This window comes from Scyliorhinus canicula, chromosome 4, assembly GCF_902713615.1.
Source record: "Scyliorhinus canicula chromosome 4, sScyCan1.1, whole genome shotgun sequence".
Taxonomy (NCBI): domain Eukaryota; kingdom Metazoa; phylum Chordata; class Chondrichthyes; order Carcharhiniformes; family Scyliorhinidae; genus Scyliorhinus; species Scyliorhinus canicula.
The window spans coordinates 155199547-155220055 of NC_052149.1; the positions used below are offsets into that span (position 1 = coordinate 155199547).

Sequence of the window (20509 nt, forward strand, 5' to 3'; positions counted from 1 at the left end):
AGATTATGGCCATTACCCCTGTTATTTCCATTCGCATTCCTTCAATATCCTTGGATGCATCTCATCCGGTCCCGGTGCCTTGTCAATTTTCAGTAGCGACAGTCCTTATCAACTTTGAACCCTTCCAGGGGACAGAATTTCCTTCCATGCCACCGTGTCCTGGGTAACATCTACCTTCCTGGTAAAAATGGATGCAAAGTATTCATTTAATACCTCAGCCACTCAGCCAAGCCACCATGTGTGAAGACCTCTTTAGCTCCCTAATTGGCTCTACTCTTCCTATTACCTTCCTTTTACTATTTATGCACATGAAACGTCGTTACCCAGAAACAGGAAGTGAAGCTGTAGGAAGTGAAGTTGCTGTTGTTGGACAAACATTTATACAGTGACTGGTGGACAGACTTGAATCAGACACGCAGGATGGAAAGTCCCATCAAAGAAGGAATACTACACATCCAGCAGCAGAAGTTTGGAATAGTAAGTTCCATGTTCTTGAAGTACATGTTTGTGACCTCAATGGTCGCTGCTGCGACTGAGTTGGGCTGTAAGTGAGGTGAGGACAGGACAGTTCCTTTTTCTGGGTAGTGACATTTGATGTGCCTCACTGTCTTGTCCTTGGTAAAGCTCAACTTCCCAAGAAGCCATATTCGGGGTGTTGGATCACCCGGGATTGGAGGTGGGTGTGGAGTCAGATGTTGTAGCCTTAGCCTTGCTGATCACCCAAAGGCGGTTTCTGTTAGGGTGGAGGTCAGCTTCTCCACCCTGTGCCTCGTCTTGGCGGAGGGACCTGCTGGAGTTCTTAACGCTCGAGAAAGTAAAGTTTGAATTGAGGGGAAGGATGGAAGGGTTCTACAACTCATGGGCTTTGTTTATCATACATTTTCAAGAATTGGATGACATCGAACATTAGTGGGGGGTGGAGTTGGGGTGTACAAGTTATTGGTGATTATGTATGGATTGCGGGTGGATTCCTGATTCTTTTTCTTTGGTGTTTTGTATTTAAAATGTTGAGGGTTGCTTGGTTGTGGTGGGATGAAGGGCTGGTTGGCCAGGGGATTGCCATTGTATTTGTTATTGTTGATTATTTGTTGCTGGGTGTAAATTTGATGAAAATGTGAAAAAGCAGGAGAATAAAAATATTTTTAAAAAAGAAACTCAACTTGATGACAAACTGAAGCTACAGAATTCCGATCGAAACTTCAATGCCTGGGACAGAGAGAAATGTGGCTGGAGATCGACCCAAACTGGGCACGGATTCAAGAGGGTTCCTCGCCGACTCAAACCAACCTGGCGCTTCATTTAGAACTTGTAATTTTCTTCAACTCATCTGAACAATTGTCCAATGTGAAAATGTCACAATTTGGCAGTTCTCAAGGCACCCCCGTACTCAAACTTACAATGTTTTAAATCTGCGGTCCTGTGTTCCTTGGAAGGATAGAGCACCCAAACAAGTTGGAAGAGGTTTCCAGCATCTGCAGTATTTTGCTTTTATTTTAACTGCAATACGCCCCAGTTCAAACTGAGCAGGAAATTGGTGAGAAGCTGCCATATAGAATAGGGACACCAATACTCCAGAAGGGCGGTGTAGGTGTTAAAGATCCACTGGCTTCTCTTGCACTGCCTCCAGGTCTTTCTACTTAGTTAAGTCGCAGGTCCTATAAGTATTTTAAGTATTCAAGACCACGAGATTTTGTTTCAAAAACTGGCTGCGTGTTAATTGCAAGCTACGAGGTCCTGGGTGCAAAGGTGATTTAGATTTCACCTCTGTGATTTTATGCATCGGTTACTTGGAGATGTTCTTCTGGTTTTTAAAAATTTTAAAAATAGAATGCAATTCGGGCATTTTCTAGGCCCGAGAACGCACAAAAATTACGAGTCGAACCCTTATCTCGCCCAAACAGCTGTCAGAGAAATGGACTTCCCCTTTAAGAGTTTTGTAAGAATTGCACAGGGCAAGCTGTATGTTATCTTCTGCAATTGTTGGCCCTTCAGTGTTTTACCCTGATAGTGATTGCTGCTGCAGAATGAATCTAAATTATTTTCCCATTTCTTTGCAACATTGGATCTCAGTAATTTACTTTTTAAAAAAGGGGAGGGGCTGGGAAATAAGTTCAATTTCTCACATTACATGTGTGCATGTAGTTTTTTTCCCCCATCGCAATTCAATTTGGGTTTCACAGTTAGTTCCCATTTGATACAAGTGTCATAATATGACTGAAAATTAGACCAGCTATTTGTTATATAACTTTCTGGAACAGTCTTGGATGTAATTGTAATCCTGAGTGTTTGGTAACATAATGCAAATTTAGTTAATTACTCCCTTAGGGCTGAATATTATGAGGGGCATCGGGGTAAAAGAGGATCCTGAGCCCGCATGCGCGGCCAGTGGGTCCCACACTGCCATTTCACCACAGGAAGCCTCTTAATTGGCCACCAGTGGGACCTGCTGTCCAATAAAGGATGGTGAGCAAGCTCAATCAGAGGGCTAGCCACTCTGAAGCCTCAGCGGTTCCACCGGGTGAGGCGGTTGCTGCTGGGATGTGCATGCGACATCAACAACAAAGTAGATCATTTAAAAAAAGGACTGACTCTCAGAGGAGAAACCAGTCAGGGGGCAATGGCTGGCACCGTGGGCGGTGCCTTCTAGGGTTGCCAACTGTAATTAAATATAGTCCTGGAGCCCCCCCCCCCCCCCCCCCCCCCAACCCCCTCCCCCCCACACCCCTATTTTCAATATTTGCATATCTGGCAAAGAGAAATGTTCAAAACAATGACAAAACAAAATCATTTTTTAATGTTCTGATAATGTTTCTCCAGGATTGCGCACCGCGGTGTCCTGAAAATTGATCTTCAATTCCTGGAGACGCCAGGCTAACCCTGGAGGGTTGGCAACATTAGTGCCTTCCCTGTGCACTAATCCCCCCAGTGCCCCCGTGCCTCCCCCTTTTGGGCCAAGGAGATGGTCCCAAAAGCTAGGAGGCCACCTCTGTTTAGTTGGTGGCCTCCACAGGTGGGAATCCACGTGGCAAAATGGCCCCTAATTGGCCTTTTAGTTAGGTAATTCAACTTCCCCCTTCCTTGGGGCAGGCAGCCTCTCTGCATCCGGTTCCCACCACCACTTAAATGCGCCAATGGCGCATTGGGGAGCCGATCCAAAATGGCACCCTGAAATTGTACAGGCCCTCTTGGTTTCCCACCTGCCTTATGGGGACAGGTAAAATTTTGACTTTAATGGCTGAATCAGTTTTGTTTATCAATGTAAATAAATTCCAACTGTAGCACCAGCCAGGTATGTAATAAGTAAAGGACCAATGAGATATTCACACTTTTTTCTCAATGTTTTTTATTGGGTTTTTGAACAAAGTATATTTACCATTATGTACACAGAATAAAATATATATATATACATAGGGAACACGCACAAAAAAAACAACTGGAAGAGTATTCTGCACTAGCTCAACAACAGCAACCCTGTACAATTGGAAATATTATTTACACATAAGTAAGCATCTGTTTGTTGGGGGGGGAGGGGGGGAGAACTGGGAGGTACATATACATTTGTATGCTGGAGAAACAATTACAGAACAATTACAGAAGGCGGTTTTCGCTGCCGTTGTCATCTCGCGATCACCTCCGCTTCAGCCGTTTGTCCCGTCTTTCACCCGGATTTTCCTTGCTCTCTGCTCCTGTAGATATCAAGTTTGTTATCGTTTCCCATGCCCTCCTTCCGGCTGTCATTCCCTTGCCTCCCCCTCACCTCTCTGGTTCCCCTCTATTGTTCCAAGTCTCCTCGCTCTTTCACCCCCTCCCCCTTCTGCCCCCTTTCCCCCCTCCCGTTCTCCTATGGTTCGCCTTTCTTTTCTCTTAGGTTTAGCTGTTACTCCCCCGGGTCTATCCCCCCCTCTCCCGCTTTGGTTACTTTCCCCTGATTCTTGGCTACCTGGCTATTCTTCTGCTTGTTTGTTGGCAACAAACAGGTCCCGGAACAATTGGGTGAACGGCTCCCACGTTCTGTGGAAGCCGTCGTCTGACCCTCGGATGGCGAATTTGACTTTCTCCAATTGGAGAGATTCCGAGAGGTCAGACAGCCAGTCTTCAGCTTTGGGTGATACTGCTGACCGCCAGCCAAACAGGATTCTACGGCAGGCGATCAGGGAGGCAAAGGCAAGGGCGTCCGCCCTCCTTCCCAGGAATAGATCTGGCTGGTCTGATGCTCCGAAGACCGCCACTATCGGGCATGGCTCCACCCTCATCCCCACCACTTTGGACATTGCCTTGAAGAAGGCTGTCCAGTACCCTACAAGTCTGAGCAAGACCAGAACATGTGGGCGTGGTTGGTCAGGCCTCCTTGGCACCGTTCATATCTATCCTCCACCTCCAGGAAGAACCTACTCATACGAGCTCTTGTTAAGTGGGCTCTATGTACCACTTTTAGTTGCGTCAGACTGAGCCTTGCACACGTGGAGGTGGAGTTGACCCTATGCAGTGCTTCGCTCCAGAGTCCCCACCCTATTTCAATTCCCAGGTCTTCCTCCCATTTCTTTCTTGTTGCCTCCAGTACGGTGTCGGCCATTTCTACCAGTCGGTCATACATGTCGCTACAGTTTCCTTCATATAGGATGCTAGCGTCCAGTAACTCTTCCAGTAATGTCTGTCATGGCAGTTGTGGGTACGTCCTTGTCTCCTTTCGTAGGAAGTTTTTGAGTTGCAGGTACTTCGCTCGTTCCTCCTGGCTAGCTGAAATTTCTCTGTCAGTTCGTCCAGTGTTGCGATCCTGCCGTCCGTGTATAGGTCCCTGACTGTCAGTATCCCTCCATCCTGTCCCCGCCTTTTAAAGGTGGCGTCAGTCATCGCTGGTGTGAACCTATAGTTGTTGCAGATGGGAGCCTTGTCTGACATTTTGGTCAGGCCAAATTGCTGCCATAGTTGGTTCTGGGACTGGAGGGAGGCTAGCAGCTCCAGGCTGCTGGAGTGTTTTTTGGGTGGGGATGGGAGTGCCGCCGTGGCCCGAAGGGAGGTACCCTTGCAGGAGGCCTCTTCCATGCGCACCCACTCGGCTTCTGGCTCCTTGATCCATCCCCTTATTCGATCGGCTGTCGCCGCCCAATGGTAGAATTGTAGGTTTGGGAGGGCTAGCCCCCCCCTGGATTTTGTTTTTTTTACTTCCTTTGTCAGACTGGTGAGGTTCCATTTGTGGATCTCTTTCCAGTCATGGGCTATTTTGATCCATAGGTAGTGGAATTTGTGTCGGGCTTGTTTAAACGGCAGTCCCATTAGTGCTGCCCCCCCTCCCCCCCCCCCCCCCCCCCCCCCCCTTGTGGGTGTACTGGGAAGATCTCGCTTTTGCTCATGTTGAGTTTGTAACCTGAGAAGGCGCCAAACTCTTTCAGGAGCACGATGATTCCATCCATGCTGCTTTGTGGGTCTGAAATGTAGAGGAGCAGGTCATTTGCATAGAGTGAGACTCTGTGCTCTCTGCCGCCCCTTCGGCTCCCCCTCCAGCATTTTGCTGCTCTGAGAGAAATTGATAATGGCTCGATCGTTAGAGCGAACAGCAGCGGGGACAGTGGGCATTCTTGTCTGGTGCCCCTGTGCAGCTAGAAGTATCGGAAGTTGGTGTTCTTCGTCCATACGCCCGCCATGGGAGCGTTGTATAGGAGTTTTACCCAGGAGGTGAACCCTGTTCCAAGCCCGAACCGCTCCAGTACCTCTATGAGGTATTTCCATTCAACCCTGTCGAAGGCCTTTTCTGCGTCTAGGAAGACAATCATCTCTGGTGTTCCCGCCCCGGATGGGGTCATTATCACGTTCAGCAGGTGTCTGATGTTTGAGGTTAGCTTCCTACCTTTGACAAAGGCCGTCTGGTCCTCTGCGACCACCTCTGGTATGCAGTCTCCTTTTGGCTAGGATTTTGGCCAGTATTTTGGCATCTGTGTTCAGCAGTGAGAAACGGGTCTGTATGACCCACATTCCGTTGGGTCTTTATCTTTCTTAGGTATCAGCGAGATTGAGGCCTGTGCTAGTGTAGGTGGCAGTGTGACCCGAGCTAGCGAGTCTGTAGATATTTGCACTTTCACAACACAACAGCCAAATTATGAGAACCTATTCCAAAATGATTCACATTATGGTACATATTTGATCTCTACTCCAAGATAGTTCCACGAGAGATAGGACGCCACTTCACCTCCCTCCATTAATGCCACAGATGCATTTTCTATCTTCAACCAATATCTTGTCACTAAATTCCAGAGAATGACTTCATGGCTTTGTCAACTCACATTTCTATCTCTATCTGTGTACTGTGGCAAGAGTGGTAGGTTTTTGCTTAATTTCTGCAAATTTCTCCTCAATGTTTTGCATTCTGTAAGAAATGGAAGTGAAGCAATTTCCTACCAAATGTGACTGCCTTGTTGTTCATGCAGATAGAGCAATGCATGGTCTGGCCAGAATATCAAATGGTCAATTGTCCTTCTGCAGTGTGTTAGCTGGAAACTAGATACAGCAGCTCCTGGCCTGCAATACCCCCCTCCACACAACCCCTCTCCCTTCAGTGAAGGAGGGCAAATATTATCCAGACTGACATTCAGTGACATTGCTGCAAAAATTAGGGTGAGAAATAAGGAGAAATGATTTGCTGTCAGAGGGTGGTGCGACTTCAGAACTCTCGGCCTCAGAAGGGAGTGAATAATCACTGGATAATTTTAAGGCAGAGGTGAATAGATTCTTGTTGAACAAGGAAATCAAAGGTCACCGGAGGTAGACGGGAAATGTGGAACTCAATACAAAGAGATCAGCCATTATCTTATTGAATGGCCGAACAGGCGCGAGTGCTTGAATGGCCTACTTATGCTCATATTTCATCTGGTCGTAAAGTGTGCATGTTGATGCTATTGTTACTTTGCCTTCTCGCCCGCGATTCTCCAAAAAATAAAGGAGTGCTGCCGCCAGTGGGAAAATCGGCATGTTTCCCCATTGGCCCTGGCAGTACTAATCAGGTGCTAAGCAACGGCGCTTGGAAACTGGCCTTGAGAGGGGCAGGGCCTAAACCTGCTGACAAGTCCCGCTCCTCAGAGACCGGCCCCAATATCAGAATAACACTGCTGCACATCCCCCCACAATTGCTGGCAAGCCCCCGCCCCCCCCCCCCACCCCTCAGACAACCCCCTCCCCTGAATCACTGATAAGGCTCCTCGCCCCAATTGCTGGCAAGGGCCCCCCGACAAAGGTGTGTAACACCCCATTATGGTCTTGCCAAATGTCCATCCTTCAGGCCTCTCCCCCTTCAGGTCCACCTTAAGGCCCTGCTCCTTGACAGTGCCAACCTGGCACCGTGAACTCCGATGGAGGGACAAGGAGGTGAATATCCTCTTTGTACTTACCTCCTGTGGGTCAAGGGGGGTGCATCAGGGGCGGTCACATTAGGGGGCTTGAACTGGGTTAGAGGGGCTCAGGTAGCACAGTGGTTAGCTGGGCTGGAGGGGCTCAGGTCGGGGGTTCCAGGTTTGATCCTTGGCTTGGGTCACTGTCTGTGCGGAGTCTGCACCTTCTCCCCGTGTGTGCGTGGGTTTCCTCCGGGTGCTCCGGTTTCCTCCCACAGTCCAAAGATGTGCAGGTTAGGTGGATTGGCCATGCTAAATTGCGCTTAGTGTTTAGGTGGTGGGGTTACTGGTTTACGGGGATAGGGGTTAGATGGGCTGAAAGGCCTCCTTCTGCACTGTAAATTCTATGAGGTCAGGGGTCTTTCCCAGGATGGGGGTCCTGTGGCAGGTCTTCCCTCTGCAGTCAAGTTGTAGTTAAAAATCTTCTTGCTGATGTGGAACTCTTTGATGTCTCTCCCAGAATGTCAAGTTAGAAGAAATGTCGGTAAAGGTGTAAGTATTCCCTCTGATGTGTTGGAAATCTTTGAAGCACCTTTTTCTCAATCATTTTCATCACCCTTTGAACTTTTCAAGCCTCTGGGCATGCTGCGAAACCTAAAAGCTGTGAACTGCATTGTTTGCATTCAATTTCACAGTCCATTTTGAAGAGTTTCTGTTGAGAAGAAAGAAACAGCCTCTTTAATAAAAAACTGGTTAGAGACAACACCTGCTCAAAAGAAAACACATTTCAGAGTTAATGAACCACGAAGAGCTGTGAAATCAAACAAAGCTAATCCCTTCTTTGAAATAGACTGAACTGTGAATCAAGAGGTTTATAAAAGTAATGGACCATGAAATTGAAAGTAAATGATCCAGTTCAAAGCTTTTAGGCTTCTCATCATTTCCAACACATCAGAGGGATGACTTTCACCTTCATCTGCTGGATCTTTGAACTTGACATGCTGGGAAAGATGTCAAAGGTTTCCAACACAGCAGAGAGAAGACTTTTAACTACAACTTGACATGCTGAAATACAGTTCAATGATTTTCAAAGCTACAGAGGAAGACCTGCCATCCGAGCCCCACCGGGGAAAGACCCCCGACCTGAGCCCTTCCAACCCAGCCCAAGCCCCAAACCTCTGCTTTGCCAGAAATACCTATCCCAATGCCCCATAGGTAAGTGTAGAGGGGTACCCACCTACTTGCCCCACCTCAGAGTCCATGGCACCTGGTCCCCGCTTGTCAGGGCCAGAAGAGATTGACTTCCAGCTAGGAGGGAAGGGGTGTGGTGGGGGGGAGCATATCGGGAGACCGGAGTATCTGACCTTAAACCTGTTAATTATATATAAATGCATATAGATCAGCTGCAATCAGTTCCTCACCCACTCTGGGTGCGAACCTGATCGGCTCTGGTGTAGCGGGCCAGGAGACTCACCCGTGGCAAAAATCCCGATTTGGCCCCCTCGCGATATTCAGCCGGCCATTCGAATCCCGTTGGGGCTGGCGGCCATGGAGGATCGACCACCCCCCTCCCCCTTGTCTCCTCGGCCATTTTTGCTTTTGAGACTACTGTTTTAAATGATCCGAGGTTCCAAACCTTAAGATGTTTAGGCAGTTTCGTGAGATGCCTAGAGGTTAAGTAGAGAACATTCTTAAGTTTATTCCAGCTATTACTTTTGACATGTAATCCTCCTTCTCTTTGCATTTGAGGGAATAATTTTAGACAGCACTGTGACTTTGAAAGATTGGACTGAATTATCCTGGTTCAGTGGGGATGGGCTTGAACGAGAGAGAAAGCATCTGGAGGACCCTCTGAGGCTGGGTATCATTCAGGGCACTTTCTGGATGCTCAATGGCTTTAATTGCTTAATACATTCATTAAACAATAAAGGCACAAGGACATTTTGGCAGCAATGTATCAGATATTTTTACACAAGATGAGCTTAGCTTGTTTTTCAAATAGTAGAAAATGAATAGTTTGAAAATACTATGTTAAACTATGAGGGAGGTAAAGAGAGTCAGTTTTCCTGTTGAGGATGGTGGTCATTGGGAAATTGTACAGCAAACAAACTTCATTCTTACTCCGGTTTAAATGGGCAGCTTCACTCAGTTGCTGATCTGTTTCAAGTACACGGGACGGGATTCTCCGTTTCTGAGACTAAGGGCTTGATTCTCCGTTATTGGGACTATGTCCAGCCTCCCCGAACAGGTGCCGGAATGTGGCGACTAGGGGCTTTTCACAGTAACTTCATTTGAAGCCTACTTGTGACAATAAGCAATTTTCATTTCCATGAACCCACGCCGGCGTCAAAACAGTAGACTTTTACGCCAGAAAAACTGGCATGAAAAGGGCCACAAATTCCTAGTCCTGCAGGGGGCTAGCAGGGACCCGGTGTAGATCTCACAGCTTTTGCTGCAGATACGGGCCCCCGCACTACCAGGTCGGAGGCTGCGGATGCGCATGGTGGAGGCCTTCAGCGGACGCACCGTGCTCCATGGTGGACTCGGACCACGAAGCTGGACCCCAAAAATAAACCCTCTGATCGGCTGCGTGCCCGACCCTGTCCGCCCGCACAAACATTTCCCGGCCCTCTGTAAGGCCCCCCTTGCCCTCAGATCAGCCCGCCCCCGAGCTGGGCAGCCACAGGCTGAGTCCGCAATCGCCACGCAAGTATCCCGGAGAATGGTGGAGCGGGTCTCTGCCAATGACCCAGGTAGATCCTAGTACGCCGCGTTTGGGGCCCGCAGAATCGGGGAACTGGCGCCAGCCCCGATTCCTTGCCGGAAAAGGGATTCCCCACCCCTGCTCCGGCCACGATTTTGGCGTTGAGGTGAGAAGAATTCAGCCCTAAGTGTTGACGCTGACGCAGAATTCGTGCACTTTCACGACAGCAAAACTGGCACCGAACCTGGACCGATTCAGCGACTGTGGAGGGGTTAGCACCAGCGCCGCATGGAACACAATTGCTTCCAATGAAAAACGGTGCCAGATTTGCTGGAAAACGATGGGAAGTGTGGCCTCGTCGGGGAGTTCCCCGCTGAGGCACCTGATCTATCTGGATGGGCGTTAGATAGTAGGATGTGAAGTGGTCAATAACCTGTCCAAACCAAAGAGTTGAGTCAAGTCCATTTATTGACAAAAGCTTTTGGGAGATGAGCCGGCACTCCACAGTGCTCGCAGTCACCTTCTCAATTTCACAGCGGCTATTAGCCTTCTTTATACATGTTCCTCATTAGCTTGAAGGGGTTACACACTTGATCAATTAGGTTCCCCTAGCAACAATTAGCTTCCAATCACATCCTCTGAAAACTTTCAATAACTGATGTCCACAACTTCTTGTTTTCATTTACAAGAATAGCAGGTATCTCTACAGTAAACAGTTAATTTGTTACACTTTTGTATCGGAACTTTGCAGAATCTTCCAATCACATTATTGCAAGTTGCACCAGATCTTTGCAGAATCATTGATTTAGCTTACCTAGCAAAATCTTCCTTTTCCGCAGTTACATTCTGAAGTTCCTGTTTTTTAAAATAAATTTAGAGTGCCCAATTCATTTTTCCAATTAAAGGGCAATTTAGCGTGGCCAATCCACCTAGCCTGCACATCTTTGGGACATGGGGGTCAAACCCATGCAAACACTGGGAGAATGTGCAAATTCCACATGGACAGTGACCAAGGGCCGGGATCAAACCTGGGACCTCGGCGCAGCAGTGCTAACCACTCTGCCACCGTACTGCCCGGAAGTTCTTGTTTTATAACTGAGAGCTCATCCTTGACAGCCAATAGCTGAATTTCCAAAGGCTTTTTCAAAATAAGCTGATATTTAGTTCTTTTTCATTCCATTGTTTCAATTCAGCATCTTTTTCACCAACCATTTTGTCATACTGATGCTCGTGCTTTTCCATTTGTTTTGGAAAATATTTTATTGAGGCATTTATAATTTTAATAATTTTAAACATCAAATTTCAACAAAAACAAAGACACAATAATATACCAAACAAACCCCTCTGGGCACAAACCCCAGCCAACATGGCTTAGATATAAACAGTTCTACCTTCCCCAATCACCTCCCATGCCTCCCCTTTTCCGCCCCCTTCCCCCCCACCCACCCTGACAGCGTACTTTTTCTCAAAGAAGTCAATGAATGGCTGCCACCTCCAAGCAAACCCCTGCAACGAACCCCTCAAGGCAAATTTAATTTTTTTGAGTCGGAGAAACCCTGCCTTGTTGCTAACCCACACCCCGACGTCGGGGGCTCCGAGTCCCTCCACCCTAGTAAGATCCGTCTCCGGACCACCAGAGAGGCAAAGGCCAGGACGTCAACCTCTCTCACCCCCTGGACTCCCGGGTCCTCCAACACACTGAAGATCGTCATCTCTGGACTCGGAACCACCCTCACTTGTAGTACCTCTGACATGACATCAGGAAATCCCTGCCAGAAACCCCTCAGCCTCGGACATGCCCAAAACATATGGACATGGTTCGCAGGACACCGGCACTGCACCCACACCTATCCTCCACCTTCTCAAAGAACCTGCTCATCCGGGTCACAGTCATGTGTGCCCTATGGACCACCTTGAACTGTATCAGGCTGAGCCTGCACATGATGAGGATGCATTAACTCTCCTCAGGACCTCCCCCCAAAACCTGGCCTCCAACTCCCCACCCAGCTCTTCTTCCCACTTTCTCTTCACCTCCACTATTGGGGCCCTCTCCCACTCCATCAGTTACTTATAGATATCTGAGACCTTCTTCTCTCCTACTTCCGTTCTCAACACCACCTTATCCTGTAGACCCTGGGGCGGCAGGTGCGGGAAGGTCGAAACCTGCCTCCGCACAAAATCAGTCACCTACAGGTACTGGAACCCATTTCCCCCTGGCAAGCCAAACTCCTCCTCCAGCTCCTCCAGGCTCGGGAAACCCTCATCAATAAAGAGATCCCCAAATCTCTTGATCCCTGCCCGCATCCACTCCCTACACCCCCCGGCCAGCCCCGCCGGAGAGAACCGGTGATTATCACATATCGGCATCCACACCGATGCCCCCTCTAATCCCATATGCTGCTTCCACTGTCCCCACACCCTCAGGGCTGCCACTGTGACACTGGAGTATCGAGCCAGCAACTCCGGGAACGGCAGAGGTGCCATCAATAATGCCCCCAAACTTGTGTCCTTACATGAGGCCACACCGTTCCTGTTCCCACACCGACCCCTCCCCCACTACCACCTTCCTGATCATTGCAATATTCGCTGCCCAGTAATAGTTGATGAAATTCGGGAGGGCCAACCCCCCTCCACCTCCCCCCCCGCCCCCCGCCGAAACGCCCCGCTCCAGCAGCACCTTTTCCACCCGTAGGGTTTTACCCATCCAAACAAATCTCGAGTACCCTGCATTCACCTTATTAAAGAACTCCTTAGGAATAAAAATTGGGAGACGCTGAAAAACAAACAAAAACCTCGGGAGGACCGTCATTTTAACTGCCTGTACCCATCCCGCCAATGACAAAGGGAGCATTTGTCATGCTCCCACCTCCGAAAGTCCCCCCTCATCTGTTCTACCAGCCGCCCCAAATTCAGTTTATGCAGCTGCTCCCACTCCCACACCACCTGGATACCCAAATATCGAAAGCTCCCTCCCACCACCTTGAACGGCATTTCACCCAATCTCCTCTCCTGCCCCCTTGCCTGGATCACAAAGACCTCACTTTTACCCATATTTGTATCCCAAAAGCCAGCCGAATTCCTTCCATATCCCCATAATCCTTCCAAATCCCTCCTGCCGTTCCGATATGTACAGAAGCAGATTGTAGAGTGAGACCCTGTGTTCCACCCTCCCCACCCCTGTACTATCCCCCGCCAGACCCTCGATGCTCTCAATGCCAATGCCAATAGCTCTATAGCCAAGGAAAACAACAGTGGGGAAAGTGGACATCCCTGTCTCGTCCCTAGGTGTAACCTGAAGTCATCCGATCTCACCCGATTCGTCCGCACTCTCACCACCGGTGCCTGGTATAGCAACCAAACCCAATCCACAAATGCAAGACCAAACCCAAACCACCCCAGGACCTTTCCATAAGTATTCCCACTCCACCTGATAAAAGGCCTTCTCTGTGTCCACGGCCACCACCACCTCAACCTTGCACTCCTCTGGAGGCATCATAATCACACTAAACAACCTAATGCTGGTCGCCAAATGCCGCCCCTTACCGAACCCCATCTGGCCCTCCCCTATTACTCCCAGGACGCAGTTCTCAATCCTTGTGGCCAGGATCTTCGCCAATAATTTGGCATCCACATTTAACAGGGAAATCGGCCTATATGACCCACAGTTTTCGGGGTCCTTATCCTGTTTTAAAATGAGGGAGACTGACGCCTGTGACAACGTCGGGGGGACCACTCCCAACTCCTTTGCTTCATTGAAGGCCCTTACCAACAGCGGTCCCAACACCCCCGAAAACCTCTTGTAGAATTCCACCGGGTACCCGTCCTGTCCGGGGGCCTTACCCGATTGCATCGCCTCCAACCCCTCTCCTACTTGTACAAGCCCAATTGGAAGCTCCAAGCCCTCCACCACCTCCTCGTCCACCTTCGGGAAATCCAACCCTCCCAGAAACATTCTCATCCCCACTTCCACGGCTGGGGGTTCTGACTTATACAGTTTACTGTAAAATTAATTCATCCTCGGCCCCCCAAATCTCCACGGGTCCACCCCTCACCACCATGTGCTCCATGAACCCCCGGAGCTCCTTGGCTGTAGCCAATACCCTCCCCGACCTCGAGCTGGACCGCCCAGTCTCGGATCCAGGACCGTGTTAAAGTCCCCCCCCCCCATAATCTGCCGATGAGAGTCCAGGTCCGGAATCTTCCCCGGCTCCCGCCTCATAAATTCTACGTCCTCCCAGTTCAGGACATAGCTGCTGACCAACACCACCGCCATCCCCTCCAGTTTCCCACTTGCCATAACGTACCTCTCTGCAGAATCCGTCACAACATTTCCCACCTTGAATGCCACCTGCTTATTGACCAAAATCGCCACACCCTTGTTTACTAATCCAGCTCTGAATGAAACACTTGAACAACCCATCCCTTTCTCAGCCTAATCTGGTCCCCCACGTTCAGGTGTGTCTCTTGTGGCCACATCTGCCTTTAATCGCTTTAAGTGTGCGGACACACGGGCCCTCTTACCGGCCCATTCAATCCTCACATGTTTCACTTGACCAGCCTGGTCGGAGGGCTCCCTGCCCCCCACCCCCAGCCCGTTGCCAATCAACCATAGCCCTTCTTGGGCAAGCCTCCGGCCCATGTCCTGCACCTCCCTTGCCCACCCTTGGGCACCCACCGTTATCAACCCTCCTCCTCCTCCATTTTAAAGGCCACACCCCTGTCAGCAGTACTACCCTCCTCCACCCCAGATCCCCCAACTCCTCACCAGCCCCCCTCTCCTTGCTAACATTCATCTCGTCCCCCACTGTGCTTCCGTGAACTAGCCCGCCCAGCTAGCCTGGCAGCACCGCCCGTGGCGCCTAGCATCCTACCCCCCACTGATTCCACTTCCCCCTCGCTCAAACATTAGTGCAAATAATCAATAGGAACAAAAAAAAGAAACCAACCCCCCATCCCTTGACAAAGAACCAAAAAGAAAAACAGAACTGAAGGCAAAAACAAGGGAAAAAAGAAATGGCCCCAAACAAAAGTTTTTACAGCAGCATCACAACTCCTCCACCAAAGTTCAAGGTCCACTGCCTCCTCCGAAGGTCCAAAATACAGCTCCTGGCCCCCATAAGTCACCCAAAGTCCCGCTGGGTACAATAGTCCAAGCTTCACCCCCTTCTTGTAGAGGGCTGCCTTGAATTAATTTGCCCTCTTCTTGGCCAGCTCTGGACTCAAGTCCCGGTACACAAGAATCTCACTGCCCTCCCAGGCGCAGCGCCACGTCTGCCCGGCCGACCTCATGATTTGCTCCTTATCAAGGAACCGGTGCAGCCGCACCACCATTGCCCTCGGCGGCTCGTTCCCCTGAGGCCTCCTCATCAATGCCCTGTGTGCTCGGTCCACCTCCAACGGCCATTCAAACGCACCTTCGCAAAGCAGCTTCTTGAGCATCTTCCCAAGTGCATGCCAGCATCGGCTCCTCTGCACCCCTCCGGCAGACCCACGATCCAAATATTCTATCTGCATGACCGGTTCTCCAAGTCCTCCACTTTCTCCTCCAACCGTTTCCGATGGTCTTGCAGTAGCTCCATCTCCGCTGCCATCGAGGTAAATTGTTCGTCGTGCTCCCCCGTCAACTCCTCCAACACCTGGATTGCATGACCCTGAGTTGCCAGCCTCGTCTCCACATGGTCATCCGCCGCCTCGATCGAGTCCTGGCCAGGTCCTCCAGACTCTCCTTTCATTGCTGGGTGAACTTCTCATTTAAGAAGCTCACCTGCTGCTCCGCCGACCTTTGAGCTGACAGGACCGCTCCCTGCCCCTCCACCCCTCCCACGTGTATTACCAGTGCCACATTCGCTTCAACTGACTTATTTCTTCTTTTTCGGGCACGTCTGGTCCTCAGCTCCATAAACTAGAGGGTTAATCTTCTCTCCTCGCACTCCGACACCTACTTCCATCTCACTTCCATCTGAAAACCAGGGGAAAAGCCCAAAAAAGACCGCCACGAGCGGGAGCTATCAAATGTGCGACCACTCACTCCATGGCCGCCACCGGATGTCCTGTTTTCCATTCTGACAGTTTTTTTTCTGTATCTGTCTTTTTTCTTTTTACAAGTTTTTCTTTTGTATCTGCCTATATTTTAGACATGTTTTCCTGCAGATGTCTTTCAGCTTCTTTAACGTACTGAGCCTCTTGGGGTCACCAGCTATTCTAAAATGTAAGTAAATTGGGAAAGGGGAGTGTGCAGCGGGACCTGGGTGTCCTTGAGCACCAGTCGCTGAAGGTAAGCATGCAGGCGCAGCAAGCGGTTAAGAAGGCTCATGGTATGTCGGCCTTCATTGCGAGAGGTTTCGAGTACAGGAGCAGGGATGTGTTGCTGTAATTATAAAGGGCCTTGGCGAGGCCACACCTAGAATATCGTGTGCAGTTCTGGTCTCCTTCTCTGAGGAAGGATGTTCTTGCACACGAGTGAGTGCAGCGAAGGTTTACCAGACTGATTCCAGAGATGGCGGGACTATCATACGAGGAGAGATTGACTAGGTTAGGATTGTTCTCGCTGGAGTTCAGAAGAATGAGGGGGGATCTCATAGAAATTTATAAAATTCTAACAGGACTAAACAGGGTAGATGCAGGGAAGATGTTACCAATTGTGGGTTTGTCCAGAACCAGGGGTCACAATCTGAGGATTCAGGATAAACCATTTCAGACAGAGTAAGAAGTCTTACAACACCAAGTTAAAGTCCAACATGTTTGTTTGAAACACTAGCTTTCGGAGCACTGCTCCTTCCTCGGGTGAATTGTTCAGGTGAATTCACCTGAGGAAGGAGCAGTGCTCCGAAAGCTAGTGTTTGAAACAAACCATGTTGGACTTTAACCTGGTATTGTAAGACTTCCTACTGTGCTCACTCCAGTCCAACGCCGGCATCTCCACATCATTTTAGACAGAGACGAGGAGGCATTTCTTCACCCAAAGAGTGGTGAACCTGTAGAATTCATCACCACGTGAAGTAATTGTTGCTAAAACATTGATTATATTCAAAAGGCAGCTAAATACAGCAATTGGGATGAATGGGTTCAAAGGTTATGGGGAGAAAGCAGGATTAGGCAATTGAGTTGGATGATCAGTCATGATTGTCATAAATGGTGGAGCAGGCTCGAAGGGCCAAAAGGCCATACCTGCTCCAATCTTCCATGCATCGATGTAGTTATTTCTCTGTATTTTCCTCACTGTTCTTGTGGATTCTGACCCAGGAGTCTTGCAATGTTCTCTATGTTGCTCACCCAACTTAGAATTGCCCAAATTATATGACTCTCCATTCCTCAGGATATGGCACTATCTCTTCAGGGGCGAAATTCTCTGCAGACCGTTGTAACGCCGATTTCCGGCGAGCAAAATTGGAGTAGATGACTCCGGCGTGGGGGCCTTCTTTTAGGCGGCGATTCTCCGTTCCCGGAGGGGCCAGCAGCTGACTGACGCGATACGCGTCAGTTTCACCAGCTGCGGAAGTGGTGAGACCCGGCGTTTTGTGGGGGGGGGGGGGGGGGGGGGGGGGAGGAGGAGAGAGACTGACCCGGCGTTTGGGGGGGGGGGGGGAGACTGACCCGGCGTTTGGGGGGGGGGGGGAGAAAGAGAGAGACAGACCGGCATTTGGGGGGGGAGGAGGAGAGAGACAGACCCGGCGTTGGGGGGTTTGCGGCGTTGAGTTGAGAGGAGAGGGGGGGGTGGGTTTGCGGCGTTGAGTTGAGGGGGGGCGGCGTTGGAGGGGGGGCGGCGTTGGAAGGGGGTAGGGGTGGTGAAGGGGTAGGGGTGGTGAGGGGGGGTTGGGGTAGGGGCAGCGGCGTGCAGAGGAGGGGGGCGACGGATGCCCGGGGCCAACGCACCGTCGCCCCCCCTCTGCACGCCGCTGCCCCTACCCCAACCCCCTCCCCTCACCACCCCTACCCCCTTCACCACCCCTACCCCCCTCCAACGCCGCACCCCCCCCCACTAACGGAGGAAGGAAGGGGGGGAGGAGGAAGGAAGGGGGGAGGAGGAAGGAGGGGGGGGAGGAAGGAAGGGGGGAGGAGGAAGGAAGGGGGGGGGAGGAGGAGAGAGGGGCGGGTGTGGGGACCGGCCTTCAGAGGGAGGGGGGGTGTGGGTACCGGCCATCAGAGGGAGGGGGACGGGGTGTGGGTACCGGCGTTGAGGGTGGGGGGTTGCGGCGTTGCGAGAGATGGGGTGGCGGCGTTGGAGGGGGGTAGGGGTGGTGGGGAGGGGGGTAGGGGTGGTGGGGAGGGTGGTAGCGGAGGAGGGTAGGGGTGGTGGGGAGGGGGGTAGGGGTGGTGGGGAGGGGGGTAGGGGTGGTGGGGAGGGGGTAGGGGTGGTGGGGAGGGGGGTGGGGGTGGTGGGGAGGGGGGTAGGGGCGTTGGAGGGAGGTAGGGGTGGTGAGGGGGGGTGGTTGGGGTAGGGGGCAGCGGTGTACAGAGGGGGGGGCGACGGTGCGTAGGCCCCGGGCATCCATCGCCCCCCCCCCTCTGTACGCCGCTGCCCCCAAACCCCCCCCCGATGCCGCAACCCCCCCCGATGCCGTAACCCCCCCCGATGCCGCACCCCCCAATGCCGCAACCTCCCCCCGATGCCGCAACCAACCCCCCGATGCCGCAACCCCCCCCCGATGCCGCAACCCCCCCCGATGCCGCAACCCCCCCCCGAATGCCGCAACCCCCCCCCCGATGCCGCAACCCCCCCCCGATGCCGCAACCCCCCCCGATGCCGCAACCCCCCCCCGATTGCCGCAACACCCCCCCCCCCCCACCCCCCCGGAAACTGAACGGCGTCAACCATCATCAATGGTTGACGCCGTTTTAAAGGTACTGTGATTTTCGCCAACGTGACCCGTGGCCACGCCGGCGGGACTTCGGCCCATCCGGGCCGGAGATTTGTGGAAACAAAAATATAATGAAATCCCGCCGGCGCCAGCTGTTTTCAGAGGCTGCCGCCGGGATTTGCACAGTGCCGGTTTTTGGCCGGTCAGAGAATTAAAAACCCTGCGGGAGCAGGAATAACGCCGCTGCCGGCCGATTCTCCGACCCTGCGTGGGGTCGGAGAATTTCGCCCCTGAGGTGCATTTCTCTCTGGTTAGGTTTCAGTGTTACATACCTTGGGATACTGATCTGCATCCCTGCATTTAGTTGCCATCTTTCTTATCGCCTTTGATCACTACTGTCAATAACCATGGTACTGTCACCAAATCCGAGTCTGACACTACGTCATATTATAGGATTTTTATGCTGCTGTTGTGGTGGTTCATTGATGAAATTTGTGTGTTTAAACATAAACACCTTCATTTATAGGCTTTAACTATTTACAGTTCTGAGTATGGTCTTGCACGGTGTTACTCCCTGTATGCAGGCTAGCTACTTACAGAGTATTCTATTAGACTGTTCTCTGACCATGTGACGACATACATCACACTGCAGACAATGCCACTCTCAAGTCCCTTGCTCTGCTGAGCACATTTTCATGCAGACATGCACATATCTTCACAGACGGCAGATTTCTTTCCCTAAAGGGCATTAGTGAACCAGATAGGTTTTTTTACAAAAATTGATGATAGTTGTCAAGATCACCATAACAGAGACCAGTTGTCAATTCCAGATTTTATTAATCGAAGTCCAATTCCACCATCTGCCACAGCGCAATTTGAAGCATGTTGCCAGAGCATTAGGCTGGGCCTCTGGATTACTAGTCCGGTGAGATTATCACAATACCACCTTCTCCCCCTATCCTTAACCAGAAATCTTTATCCCCTCACTATAACCCTCTCATCTCAATAGTGTAAACTGGGGTTTCTTGCCTACAGCATGATTCTGGTCTGCCCTGGTTACTTTCTGTTCTCTCCTTCCTTTCCTCCACTCATCTGTTCCCATCCCTTCCATTTGAATTTAGCAAGCTTCCTCTTTGTCCTGCTCTTTTGCCCCTCTACCTGTTTTCTCTCTCAGTTGGTTTGTTAGGAATGTTTAAGTATATGAATGCAATCTAAACAATTGCTGTCTGTTCAAAAATCAAGTTCTCTAATGAAGGCAACAAATAATCTTGTAATTCACTGGATAAAAAAATGTGGCAGCAATACAAGGAATCAATTCTTTTTATTTTATTCATTTAGACGATGTGGACGTCGCTGGTTAGGCCAGAATTTATTGCCCATCCGTAGTTATCCTTCAGAAGGTGGTGGTGAGTTGCCTTCTTGAACCACTGCAGTCCTTGATGTATATTTACACCCACTGTGCTGTTAGGGAGGGAGTTCGAGGATGTTGCCCCAGCGACAGTGAAGGAACGGCGATATATTTCCAAGTCAGGGGGGTGAGTGACTTGGAGGGGAACCTTCAGGTGGTGGGGTTCCCATGTATCTACTACTCTTGTCCTTCCAGATGGTAGTGGTCATGGGTTTGGAAGGTGCTGTCTAAGGAACCTACGGCAGTGCACCTTGTGGATGGTATACATGGTCGCCACTGT

The 20509-nt window shown here is 50.6% G+C and overlaps 1 protein-coding gene across 1 annotated transcript in view; it reads left to right on the forward strand.

Annotated features, from left to right (window-relative positions):
- Positions 1–326: 326 nt before the first annotated feature.
- The window catches only part of LOC119965103 (docking protein 3-like), a 38723-nt gene continuing 18540 nt past the window's right edge, over positions 327–20509 (forward strand). The window contains exon 1 of the mRNA XM_038795401.1: positions 327–477. Coding sequence (XP_038651329.1) covers positions 421–477 — 57 coding nt within the window. The 5' untranslated portion in view covers positions 327–420. The remainder of the gene's footprint in view (positions 478–20509) is intronic.